Below are 14156 nucleotides of genomic sequence, written 5' to 3'. Positions count from 1 at the left end.
TGTTTCAGCACCATGGACCGTGACTTCCGATCCCAAAATACATGAACCTGTAGAAAAAAAAACGAAGTTCTGACTTACCGCTAACTCCCGGCTTCTTCCTCCAGTCTGACCTCCCGGGATGACAATTAAGTCCAAGTGACAGCTCCAGCCAATCACAGGCCAAGCACAGGCTGCAGCGGTCACATGGACTGGCGCGTCATCCAGGGAGGTGGGGCCCGATGTCAAGAGAGGCGCGTCACCAAGGACGCGTCACCAAGGCAACGGCCGGGAAGTTCTCGGTAAGTACGAACTTTTTCTTTTTTTTCTACAGGTTTTGCAATATTGTGTTCGGCATTCACTGTCGAGGGTGCTGAAAGAGTTAGCTCTTTCAGCACCTTGGACAGTGACGGCCGTCGACTAGCATCATCTCTATGATGGCGGCTGCGCGAAAATCACGCAGCCGCGCATCAGACACGGATGACACACGCAGCTGTCAAATGGTTTTTGCGCACGCAAAACGCCGCGTTGTTTGCGCGCGCAAAAACGCAACGCTCGTGTGAATCTGCCCTTAAAGTGTGCCTTCAAGACTTTGCTCATATAGCATCCGGCTATGTGGCTGCTACTGACTTTTTTTATGTACACTAAGAATGGATTCAAAAGAGAGGAAACTTATAAAGGACATTTTATACTTCGGTCTTTGGAGTGTCTTCTAGACTTACAAACTTGCTGCAAGAAATCCTGCTAAATGCTCGTTCATACACAGTTTAGCCACGGCGGTAGTGGTGCAGCTGAGAACCACACCGCTATTCCACCCACAAGTCACAGCAAACTTGTTGTTTCAATGTTCCTTCGTAAGGTCTCATGCATAATAGTGCAATCTAAGTTGTACCGATTTTATACGGTGAAAGACAGTCTTTTTTTGTCAAATTTCCAATAATTGCAACAGAAAAAAAATTGTTGCATTCACCAATGAACAACGTAGTTATTGTGCTTTTCCACTAAATTCAATTTATTGAGAAAAAAAATTTGCTGCAAACATTCGGCCACTTGGATTTTTCAAAGAGAATAACCCCGAAAAAAATTAGGCAAAAATTTCTTCAAATCTCCATGTGTGAACCTTAGCCTAAAAACATTCACACCACCATAATACAGCAGCATTTTAGGGTCTGTATTAAGGACACAACACCCTGACCTTCACCCCACAGTTTTACTGAGTCAAGTTCAAATCACTTTAGGGTTCTCTGGTGATGAAGTTTGGTTCAGTAGTACCGCTGAGTGTGTGGGTGTTGTGGCGATATTATGGACCCTAAAATGTAGCTGTATTATGGTGGTGTGAAACTGGCCTATGGGGGAAGTATTCACACATGGAGATTTGGCACATATTTTTCCAAGCCTTTATGTTTTTTTACAATAAAGACATTTTTTACATATTTGAAATTTGATAATAGACCTCGATAATGTACCAGAAAAAACCTGAAACATATTCTCTCCTCTGCCATCCCGATTAGCCTTGTCATTACTACTTATTTCAACCCCATCTGACCATGTGTAGATCATGTTGTATACACTCGGCAAGAGCTTCTCCAACTGTCCATAAATTCTTATGTCTCTCTAGGTTTCAAAAGATTTTCCTGTGCGACTGAACACATCATCTTTTGGTAAAATGATACCACAGGTAAAGAATAAAAGCTATGTTGAGCTGTGAAAGGTGCCAGCCTACATAAATAACACGTGTATATATATATATATATATATATATATATATATATGTATGTATATATGTATATATATATATATATATATATATATATATATATATATAAATACAGCAATGATTTGACAAACTAAGAATAATATTTTTACTATATGATCACTGTCAAGGATAGTACTGCCCTCTCTGTTTCATACATGAGTCGGGATAACTAGTGGGGTTGTCCCATCTGGTCAGAAACTTTCAATATGCCCTATCAGGGATGTAACTATAGGGGTGCAGAGGTAGTGGTCACACCTGGGCCCTGGTGCCTAAGGGGACCCATAGATGACACATAATAAGACAATAGTATTATAAATGGCACAAGAGGGCACTGTTACAGATTTTGCATTGGGCCCAGGAGCATCAAGTGACACTTATGTGTGTACCTAGGGTATATGGACAGCATAGAGGCGATGCACTCCTTAGGATCTCCCTCTATTAGCAATATGCTACTCTATAAAACAGGTGTTAAAATGTTGATGTTTGCTATTCAAAAAGGCAGTGACCCTTAAAGAGGCTCTGTCACCAGATTTTGCAACCCCTATCTGCTATTGCAGCAGATCGGCGCTGCAATGTAGATTACAGTAACGTTTTTATTTTTAAAAAACGAGCATTTTTGGCCAAGTTATGACCATTTTTGTAGTTATGCAAATGAGGCTTGCAAAAGTTCAAGTGGGTGTGTTTAAAAGTAAAAGTCCAACTGGGCGTGTATTATGTGCGTACATCGGGGCGTTTTTAATACTTTTACTAGCTGGGCGCTCTGACGAGAAGTATCATCCACTTCTCTTCAGAACGCCCAGCTTCTGCCAGATCACGCTGTGACGTCACTCACAGGTCCTGCATCGTGTCAGACGAGCGAGGACACATCGGCACCAGAGGCTACAGTTGATTCTGCAGCAGCATCAGCGTTTGCAGGTAAGTAGCTACATCGACTTACCTGCTAACGCCGATGCTGCTGCAGAATCAACTGAAGCCTCTGGTGCCGATGTGTCCTCGCTCTTCCGACACGATGCAGGACCTGTGAGTGACGTCACAGCGTGATCTGGCAGAAGCTGGGCGTTCTGAAGAGAAGTGGATGATACTTCTCTTCACAACGCCCAGCTAGTAAAAGTATTAAAAACGCCCCGATGTACGCACATAATACACGCCCACTTGGACTTTTACTTTTAAACACACCCACTTGGACTTTTGCAAGCCTCATTTGCATAACTACAAAAATGGTCATAACTTGGTCAAAAATGCTCGTTTTTAAAAAATAAAAACGTTACTGTAATTTACATTGCAGCGCCTATCTGCTGCAATAGCAGATAGGGGTTGCAAAATCTGGTGACAGAGCCTCTTTAAACTCTTCTCCCTTGAAGGGAAAAAAACTTATTATCCCCATGTGTTTTACACATCATGTATTTTTTGGAGAAATTCAGCGGCAATACTTGCTCCAAAATTAGTCAACAAAGTAAAGCACAATGCAAGTGAATGGGATTTTTAACGCAACGGACTCCAGGAATTCTGCAGATTTTCAAAATCATAGAATACCCTATGTGTTACAGATTGTGCCGCAGATTCCACCCATTGCAATGCGAGAAATCAACAGCTAAATCCACCACAAAACCTACAATTATGTGTTACATTGATTCATTTGTTGCAGATTTTGGTGCATATTTTTAGGTCAGTGTAACAGCTTATTCTTTACATTCTGCATTAACCCATCCCAAAACTGAAAAAGTACCTGTAAGTAAAAATAAGCATCTTCAGGTGTGAAGCATTTCAATAGTCTTTTTAACCATTTCTGAGTTGACATTTGATGACAACCACTTAGCAAATATATACAATTCTACAATTTTGTCAAAAGAACTCATGAGATATAATTCATGAATTCCATTAGACTGGTCATTGTTAATATCTGATCCACCTGTTCAAATCTCTTCATAAAATTTGAATACTAATTCCAGATTTTGTTCTGAAGTTAAATTTTGCCTTTTGTTTTTTCCCATTGTCAGATATCAAAGATGTATCCGAATATGCTGATGAAGCTCAAGATTTCATCACCTTCTGCACCGTCTCTGACCATGGAACCAGGAAATGTGACCATTTCACCAGTGTTGGACATCCAGGCTTATGCAATATTACCAAACTCATCTCTGGCTCCTCTTTTCCTTTTAAACTTGGTAAATAATTTTCTGTAATATAGCAGGGAAATAACAGTGTCCAGTGGAGGAGATGTGAAACTGGATCAACATGACGTTGACCATGCTGCCCAATTTGCAGGCAGTATGATATAAGTTGTCATGCAGTTATCATGTCAAATGTTGTCAAACCCTGAATAGAACCGCCCTCAGGAGCCAAAAGCCCCCACTTAGTGGGGATTGAAATCAGTGCATTCCAAGTTATCCTATATCTTTTCCCCAAAAACTATATATCAAACAGTTCCTCCTGCTCTATATGAGAGTGCATGCTGATAGAGCAGCATGTTCAAAGTGTCAGATCCTCTTAAAATATATGGTCTGCAACATTTTTTCAGATCAATCTGAATTTTTCCTTAGACATTGTTTCATGCTTATTGCATGTACAGAAGTGTCTCGAACAAAAAAAAAAGTGATTTCATGATACTCTGTCACGAGATGTCGATGCTATATGTGTGGCCACCCAGTTGTCTTGATGTGATTTGCAGCCTGTTGAGGGTTTTAATAGCACGTTGCCATATTGTATTGAATTTGTTATTCAAAATCAAATTTAAGCAAAGGTAAGGGTCAACACATCTGTAGCACATTTTAAGGTAATGCCATCTGTGAACAAGGCATTAACACCTACCAGTATCAGTACACAACTTACCAATACCCAACCTCAATAATGTTCGCGGACAAGGCATGCCTTATGCTTGATGGTGCCCTGTCCAGTACCTTCTATTGATGCCAGCACCCCCTTATGGTGTACTATATAATGCCCACATAATACAATGATACAATTTACAAATCACCGTATCAGGCAGTGCTTCACTAACATTGTAATGAGGTGCCAAAATAATGCTCCTAGACAGCTGTCTAAATAACACTGCCCATCAATAAACTAGGGAATGTAGCAGGACCTAGTGCAGTTGCCTCCTGAGAAGTTCAGGCACCAATGTTTGGGTGGGATTGGAAGTGCAAGCTCTGAGTGCACAGGCCATGTGGGCCAGTGGTGACCCGTTCAGTAGAGACAAGTGAAGTCGTATACCATTAAGGCCAGCCCTTATATTTTCAGTCGTGTTTTATAAACTATATCAGGGCTTCACAACATTTTTCTACAGGGGCAAAAGTCCCTGCCAAAATAAAAACAGACTGTGCAGTTTAGGATTACTCCTGTCAAAATTGCCTCCTCGGCTGCACCTCACCAACAACTGGGGGCAACTCACCGTTTAAAAAGAGCTGATCTATTGGGTGTGTACTTTTGTAGTGTACTAGTTAGTAAATGTGTGAGCTTACCTGAGTATGGCAATCTTTGGTTTTCTTTAACAGTCAATTGATGCTGTGGCAAAAGTGGGAGTGCATTCAAGCAAGATTGTGGGGTACCTGGAACTTAGCAGGTGAATAATAAGAGAAATACATAAAAGCAATTATTCAGTAAAGGTAAAGTATTAGTGGAAGAGTGTTACTCAGGTACAGTGATAAATATGATGATCTCCTGGTTAACTGCATTTCTCATTTAGAGGCTTTTCAGTATTTATCATTGATCACATGAAAAAGATGAATAGGCTGCAACAATTTTTGGACAGGTGGAAGCTTCATAATTGATAATTTTTGTAGTTGTAAAGCAGACTGTTTTTTTATTGGTTAAGTGAGATTTTTAGATTTTGTTATGCTTTGTGGTTTATGTTAGAGGAAGGCTTAAAAGTAAAAAACGCTTGATGCAATAAAAATGGCTGAAAATCAGGGGCTGTTTTCCCTTGAAAACAGCTCCGTATCTTACAGCCGTTTTATGTTTGCCATGCGAACATGCCCTTAGATATAATGTGGGTTAATGTGCACGTGTCGAACAAGCAAACTAGACGTAAAATGCTGTATTTTGGGGGGCATTGAGGCTTTGTTTATTTAAAATAATTATTAAACAAAGCTGATAATTGTTAAAAAAAAAAAGTGTGGCTTAAAGTGTAGCTAAATCTTCAACAAACATCTGACATGTCATAGTGACATGTCAGAAGTTTTGATCAGTCGGGGTCTGAGCACTGAGACCCCCACCAATCGCTAGAATGAAGCTGCAGAAGCGTCAGGTGAGCGCTAAGCCGCTTCGTTTATGATCAGCTTTTTTCGGAAAGCCGATGTAGCTTTTTTCGGAAAGCCGATTTTCTAGCGATTGATGGAGGTCTCAGTGCTCGGACCCCCACCAATAAAAACTTCTGACATGTCACCAATAATGCTAAAAGGTTATAATGAGTTGTCTGGTTTGGAAAACTGATTTTCAAAACACCATTTGGACATTCTGAGTTATTAAAAGGGAGTCTCTCATTCAGGAACTCAATCAATTCGCTGGAACACAGAGCATCTGTCATGGGAGATCTAACACGTCTGTGATTACATACTGTAGGCAGCCCATTGATTTCAATAAATACTATGTAATACTATGTTTCCCCTGTGTTGGCGCTGCAGGGGAATGAAACTTGCTGCCAGGCTCCCTTACAGATTTTGGCTGATCACTGGGGTACCTATGATCAACTTATCTTTGGTGGACTCTTCTAACAAAAAAGGGTTTTGTCAAAAGCAGATAACCTCTTTAAGTACTGTATATAAATGTGTTCCATTATTAACAAGACTACTACTGTATTTGATTAGTGTGGTGGAAGTCCGGCTGACTTTTTACAATTCACAGAATTTTGACTTGGTTTATAAATGGTTTTTTTTTTCCAGCATTAAGATTGATCTCAAACATTCAGATGTGGGACCTTTCCCTGTGAGTATTCAGCAGATGTAATGAACCATGTAAGGCAGACCTGTATTATTTACAACTGAATGCCACTTGCAAAACCAGTTTCTCTAACCTTACAGTAATAAAATACCTACTCTGTTTTTACATGCATTAGACAGATATTCTGCGGATCGCACATGATACAGGAAGTAGTAAGAAGGTGTTCGATCATTGCAGGATCTTTAAGGAGGCTAAATAAGGACACAATAAAATGAATTTATCTTTAAATTATGGGTCAGCATTACACTGACATGGCATTAACCAGATACTTTCTATTGAATGGCCTATTTGTAGACTTATAGCCAACAGTATATATTTTGTTGAGCTTCTTCAAGGTTATAATGCTCTCACATCAAATCACAGTAACAGGAAGATTGAGCTAGAACAAGTTTTCAGGAATTATGATTTGGAGATATTAATGACAAGGATTCCATTGGATCTTGCCATCTAATCACTACCACTAACCATACGTTCTCTATGCCTAATTTAATAAGGGCCGTGTTTATTATTCTGCCTGATGGGACCCTATGATAATAATTTGTCTTTAATAGTCTATAGACCAGGGGGTCCGAGGAGGGATGTGGGGATTTTTCCATTACCCCATCATTTCCCATGGCCGTAATGATTTCTAGGTAAACAGCATTGACAAGTCTGTTTACCAAGACATGTAAATAATCTCTGCCGCCTCTGTTCTCAGTTATGGCCCCCGAGGGACACTTCTGTGAGCCATATTTTGACAATGCTTATATTACAAGTTGCATGCTCTTATTGTATTTATAACCTTAACCCAATGTTTAACAGTGTTTATTGAGTGTAGAATCTTTTTAGATACATATGGTGAGATGTTTCACTTGTGGTCTTTAAAAGATGCCATGTTGGGGTCAAATGCTATGAGAAAATGAAATTATTGTATGAAAATGTTGTGGAATACCGAGAGAAGAGGTGTAGCAAGGGTAGAGCTAGTGGGGCATGTCCCACAGGTGTTAAATACCAGAAAAGGTACCAACAAGCCCCTCTGCATTGGCCAGGGAATTTAGATACATGGCTAGGGCACCAAACGGACTCTTTGCCGTGGGTCAAGGAAAGCCTAGCTGCGACTCTGAACCAGAGTGTCTGGTCATCAGAAGTGAACGGTAGCTTGCCATACGTAGTGGATTTCTCAGCTTGATTGACCTGGCAGATTTTTCCATGATTAAACCTCAGCACGGGTATGTCTCGATAACAAATTATATTAGTGTGATCTTACATTGACAGCTTGATAATAATAAAAAAAACTCTAGAAAAAACTAGCAAACTAAACCGTTATATGTGAATCATTTTCATGTTTGCTCTGTTTCATCCAAATTTTATGTCTTGATGATTATATTACAGGTGCAAATTATAAACTATGCTGTTGGCTATTACGTCTCACACATTCTACTTCCTAAAGTTAATGGTATGTACAGATAACTGCCCATTTATATTGACATTTATCAAATTAGTGTAGGATTAATTAAAATCAAAAACCCTTTCCTGCCCTGCAGAAGCAATCAGCTGAATAATATTTCAGGCTCTGCATAGAGAGATTGTTCCCAGTAAACCTCTCACTTCTTCTGCTATAGGGAAAGATGACAACTTGGTCAAGAGAACCAAACTCCTCATGCACATGGCATAAGACTGTACAGTAGGACACAGTCCCTGCAGTTACTTACTATGGTGACTGAGGCACTCCATCAGTCACCGAAGGGTGCTCCGTAAGGCACTTTATTAGGGAATTAATGCAATGCTTCTAGGCGAGAATATTGATTTAATTATCTTGTACATATCATGAGTTACAACCTGTACTATAGCTCAGAGGTGCATTCACAATTCTGCTGGTCGTCATTAGAAACAGTCGACAAGCTTGTTGTCAGACACAACAGCTTAGTTGAACTCCGATAATGGAGTCAGACAGTTAGTTGTAAAGATCACATATTCCAAAATGCAAATCAGCAGGGTAAACTTTGTGCAGACACTAAACAAGCAGAGAAAGTTGGGAGATTTCCGCTCTGAAGACTGAATTGTGAATGCAATTGTGAATACAACTCTCAGCTATGTCACAAGCTGTAACTCAGGATCTATAATAGTTAAGTAATAGAATATTTCTACAAAGTTACTCAACTTTTTGTGTAGATTAATTCTATATGTAAACTCTAAATTAAAGTTGAAAGGTGGACATATACTTTATTCAAATTCATACAACTTCTGATTTGTAATACAGACTTGTCAGAAGATCGCTGGGATTCATCTGCTGAGATCCCAAGTGATTGTAAGGGTATGTGCACACACACTAATTACGTCCGTAATTGACGGACGTATTTCGGCCGCAAGTCCCGGACCGAACTCAGTGCAGGGAGCCGGGCTCCTAGCATCATACTTATGTACGATGCTAGGAGTCCCTGCCTCTCCGTGGAACTACTGTCCCGTACTGAAAACATGATTACAGTACGGGACAGTTGTCCTGCAGCGAGGCAGGGACTCCTAGCATCGTACATAAGTATGATGCTAGGAGCCCGGCTCCCTGCACTGAGTTCGGTCCGGGACTTGCGGCCGAAATACGTCCGTCAATTACGGACGTAATTAGTGTGTGTGCACATACCCTAAAAGTCAAGTTGAGAACAGTTGACAGGAGTCGAATGTCAAGGAATCAGCTGCTCTCAGCTTTCCTTAAAGGGAACCTGCCACCAGCATTTCACTTATTAAACCAGCAATACCTGGTGGAAGTGGGTGATAAATTATTTTTATGGAACCTATAATTATCTTCTGAGTAGCTCTGTACCTTAAGTATTCCATTTTTCAGTGTTCCAGCACGTATGCTAATGAGCATAAAAGAGTCATATCTATACTCTTTAAGTCTTTCTCAGTTAATCTCGCCTCCTTACTTTTGATTGACAGCTCCTCGCCTCCCCCCAGCACACATAAAATCCCACACTTGCGCATCGATGTCCTGTTCTGGGGCGTGCTCACAACAGGACACCATAGAGATGCATGCGCAGTAACTAGATGTGAGGCCCGGAAGAAGCAGGGAAGGGTGTCGGACCATACATGAAGGGCGCTTGCGCGCTATCTCAAACGAGATTTCGGCATTCGAGGCGGGACAGTTTTTGGCGGTGGGCAGGCATAAGAGGAATGAACGAGACTGCCAGATTATTACTATAAAATGTGCAAAATGTTCGCAGACCGTTAGTTACGGTCGGTGGAGGAGCTTAGGAGAGGGGATAATGGCAGTGGACTTTTGACTGCAGCGGCCAGCGAGGGGTGAGTAGCGTTCAATAGGTGCAACACTGGTGAAAGGTTGCCTTTAAAAGAGACAAAGAACTTACAGTTTAATGACATGCCTTCATCTCTGAAAAGTGAAACAGAGAAAGTGCTACAGTACCTTCCTTCTAGCGATCAGTGAGGGGCTAGAAATGAGAGATTTTCCCAGAATTCCTTTTGAGTTCAATTTGATCCGAATAAATTAGCTGTGAATCGCAAGTGCCACGATTGCCCGGAAAACGTGTGTCTGACGCTCCGATGTCTTTTTTAGATTATAGTCAACCCCTTTTGAAGCTATTTGAAGGCTTTGAAAGGGATTTTTTTTATTTTTTTATTAAAAGGTCAATCAATGTGTATGGTGCAACTTTATATTCTCTATACAAAGCAGCTGTATTGTCCCGCAGATCTGACGGGTTCAGTGTCAGCGTGTCTCTAACAAGGATCCACCTGTAATCTATCACATCTAATTTCATGCTGAAAGGTAAAAAAGGGAACAAACATAGGGCATTAACCACATAGGATGGGCAGCACGGTGGCTTAGTGGTTAGTGCTATTGCATTGTGGCTCTGGGGTCCTGGGTTCAAATCCAACCAAGGACAAGATCTGCATGGAGTTTGAGAAAGGCTCACACTGAGCTGAAACGTCGCACACGAGTGGAATAAACGGATCATTATTTTCACAAATTTGGTAGTGCTGCCTCACTCTCCTTTTTACGTATATTGAAGGGTCATTGGACTGTGACCTAAGAGGCTTGCACCCAACTTATATCCTTTTGTCCAGTGCTGCTGATATTTGCTTGTTGCATGGAGTTTGTATGTTCTCCCCGTGTTTGCGTGGTTTTCCTCCGGGTACACCGGTTTCCTCCCACACCCCAAATACATACCAATAGGGAATTTAGATTGTGAGCCCCAATTGGGACAGTAAAAAAGAGAACCTCTGTACAGCTCTGCGTAATATGTTGGCGCTATATAAGTAACTGAAATAAATAAATAAACATCGGATGTGGAGTGGGTGCTATTGTGATAATTTGCTCACCTGGTGATGTTGTGTTAGGAGCACGACACCCCTGTAGACAGAGGTGTAGCTAGGTTCTCCAGCACCCGGGGCAAAGATTCAGATTGGCACCCCCAACTTATTTCCCGACCTCTCCTTCCCCCTCGCCATGTTTGCTTTCTCTACCAATCAATGAGGTGTATTTTTTTTCAATTTTTTTAATGTAACTCGAGCATAAAAGCACTTCTACATTTTACAAGCGATATAGTTATATAACGTAGTTAACATAAAAATAAATTAAGAGAAAATAAATTAAAAGGCCACATGCAGCCCCCTGTAGCTAGCGCCACACACAGCCTCCCTGTTGTAGATAGCGCCACACAGCCCCCCAATTTGACAGTTGGACCTTCACATCCCCTAGTGGGACAAAAGAAAAATGTAAAAAAAAAGTGAAAAAAAAATGTTGTCAAAAATATAATAAAAGTTTCAAGTAATAAAATAAAACACAATCACCCTTTTTCCCTTATCGTCCTTTATTATTGAAAAAAATAAATAAACCATACATATTTGGTATCGCCATGACCGTAACAGCCTAAACTATAAAAAATATTATGTTATTTATTGCACGCGGTGAACGGGGTAAAGAAAAACCTTAAAAAACAATGCCAGTATTTCTGTTTTTTGGTCACTTTGCCCTACAGAAATTTAAATAAAAGTGATCAAAAAGTAGCATGTATCCAAAAATGGTGCCTATAGAAACTATAGGTCGTCTCTCACAGATGATCTGCAAAGAGGAGTGGGCCAAAATTCCATCTAACATGTGTGCAAACCTCATCATCAACTACAAAAAACGTCTGACTGCTGTGCTTGCCAACAAGGGTTTTGCCACCAAGTATTAAGTCTTGTTTACCAAAGGGATCAAATACTTATTTCTCTGTGCACAATGCAAATAAATATATATAATTTTGACTATGTGATTTTCAGTTTTTTTTTTTTTATATATAATCTATCTCTCACTGGTAAAATTAACCTAGCCTAAAAATTCTAGACTGTTCATGTCTTTGACAGTGGGCAAACTTACAAAATCAGCAAGGGATCAAATACTTATTTCCTTCACTGTATGTATGTGTATCAACATATCAACCTATTAACTAACCATTCAATTATTTATTAATTTCCTTTAAGATATACGTGCACAAAATGATATACATACACATATATAATTTGCACTTCTGCCTTATCAAAATACAACAATTGTATAATTATAATTGTATACAACAATTATGCAACAGAGACTGACATGTTGACCTTTCCTTACTGTCAGCGTCTTTTTCCAATTTTTTTCTGTATAAATGTTTGTACCTTCTGCACAGTTCCTCTATCCCTGTGATACTGCCTGAGGAAGTAGCCGGTCCGGCTCCGAAGCGCGTCGCTTGTATCTATCAATTTCATTAAAGAACTTTCATCTGCACAGTGTTTGCCTCCTTGTCATGCGACACTAAGAAACCAATATTACACCTCTTCAAAAGGGGACAGCGCCACTCGTAGGGCTGAGTTTTAAGAAGTTCTCACTGTACTGCCATCACATCTAAGTTCCCTTTCAAAGGTTTACGTAGCCTTTAATTTTGAGTCCGCATTAGTAATGTCATCTAACTATACCCCTTATGATTGACTATGCTGAAGTCTGGGATAACTGCAGTGCATTTTGAAAAAGCTGTCTGCAAGTAATTATAGGGAAGCCCGCCTGAGGTCATGTGATCCTTTTTTTAATCTGTAAAATTTTTCCACGATTCGTGCGCTGTTAACCCCAAAATTTGGGGATCTTGCCAAATCCGAAACTATTGGGAAATATGGACCAAATTTGATTTGTGTAGAATCGATTCACTCATCTCTAGTAGGGGCCCTTGGTGTCCAGACACCCACCAGAAATAACTTCTTACATGTCTCTATGACATGTTAAAGATTGTATGAAATGACATGCTTAGACGTAGAGAGAACTATGCAGAAATAAGGACAGTCTACCTTCAGAGCTTACATTCTGTTTTTATTTTGATTTCTTCTAGAAATTCTGAAAAATGGCTATCCACTGCCGCTGCTGGATCACATTAAACTCTCCAATATCACGCTAAAGCTATATAAGGTATGTCCAAATTTAAAGTTAGATTTATGAGACAAACCTATCTAAACATAATACTCCAAATATCAGCGTCATACACTTCTCTCCATTCATGTTTAGCTCTACTCACAGCACAGCACGATCTCGCTGTACTGTCCCATACACCCACATTAACTTTACTGAAGTGTCTTGAGAGTGAATAGACATCGCCTCCAGCCAGAATGCAATGTCTATTCACACACCCGACACTCCGGTAAAGTTTCTGTGGGACTTACAGCTCGTGAGATCACGCTGTGCAGTGAGTACAGCTAAACCTGAATCAATAGAAGTGTTTGCCGCTGATTGGTCACTGATTGGCCAGCTTCAAACACTTCTCTTTACAAAACCACTGTTGTTATCTACATTACAGCGCTGATCAGATTATGTAGGGGATATGGCACTTATAATCTGGTGACAGAGCCTCTTTAAGTACCTGAGTAAAATATGCAGGCATCAGAAAATGTAGGCATTGCTATGCATCTTGAATGCAACAAGAGATTTTAATCTCTTTTTTTCTGCCTCCTGCCGCCTTGATCTACCCTCAAATTAGAGTCAATTAAGCCTTCAGTTGAAAATCTGTTTAAAGAGGTTCTCCAGTCTCATAGAGTCATGGTGTATCACTAAGATATGGCATCACTTTATGATTGATGCAGATCCACCTGCTGGGACCCCCACTGATCCGGCGAATGAAGAGGCTACATTAATTGGCGTAACACTGCATCCACACTGGGTGGTCGGGAGCGCCGCTGTACAGGGAAAAACAGTGAGGAGGCCGCAACACTAATCTAGCGATGAGACCCTTCGTTCTCAGAATCTGTGGGGTTGCTGGCAGATGGACCCCCTACCGCCAGAAAGTGGTGGCATGTTTTAGAAATGTATTATGTCTCATATTTTAGGAGTTGTGAGAATCTCTTTAATCTGAAACAAATTGGTTACTATGGAGATCCTGCTTGTCCTCCTATATAAAAGGCTGTGCTTGCTAGACAGTGTCCAAAGTAACCAGTCTGTTACACTACCCAGCTGTTAAAGTCAAAGTTGGTTGGCAGGGCCGTCCTTAGGGGTGTG

At 40.4% G+C, this 14156-nt stretch overlaps 1 protein-coding gene across 1 annotated transcript in view; it reads left to right on the top strand.

The window, feature by feature from the left end:
* LOC142666492 (bactericidal permeability-increasing protein-like) overlaps positions 1-14156 on the top strand; it is a 34508-nt gene that overhangs the window by 15136 nt on the left and 5216 nt on the right. Inside the window, exons 9-14 of the mRNA XM_075846559.1 lie at positions 1595-1654; positions 3730-3897; positions 5224-5291; positions 6610-6652; positions 8039-8102; positions 13000-13076. Coding sequence (XP_075702674.1) covers positions 1595-1654; positions 3730-3897; positions 5224-5291; positions 6610-6652; positions 8039-8102; positions 13000-13076 — 480 coding nt within the window. The remainder of the gene's footprint in view (positions 1-1594; positions 1655-3729; positions 3898-5223; positions 5292-6609; positions 6653-8038; positions 8103-12999; positions 13077-14156) is intronic.

This window comes from Rhinoderma darwinii, chromosome 13 (assembly GCF_050947455.1).
Source record: "Rhinoderma darwinii isolate aRhiDar2 chromosome 13, aRhiDar2.hap1, whole genome shotgun sequence".
Taxonomy (NCBI): Eukaryota; Metazoa; Chordata; class Amphibia; order Anura; family Rhinodermatidae; genus Rhinoderma; species Rhinoderma darwinii.
Note: the sequence above shows the minus strand (reverse complement) of the source record. Positions and strands in the feature narration are given on the sequence as shown.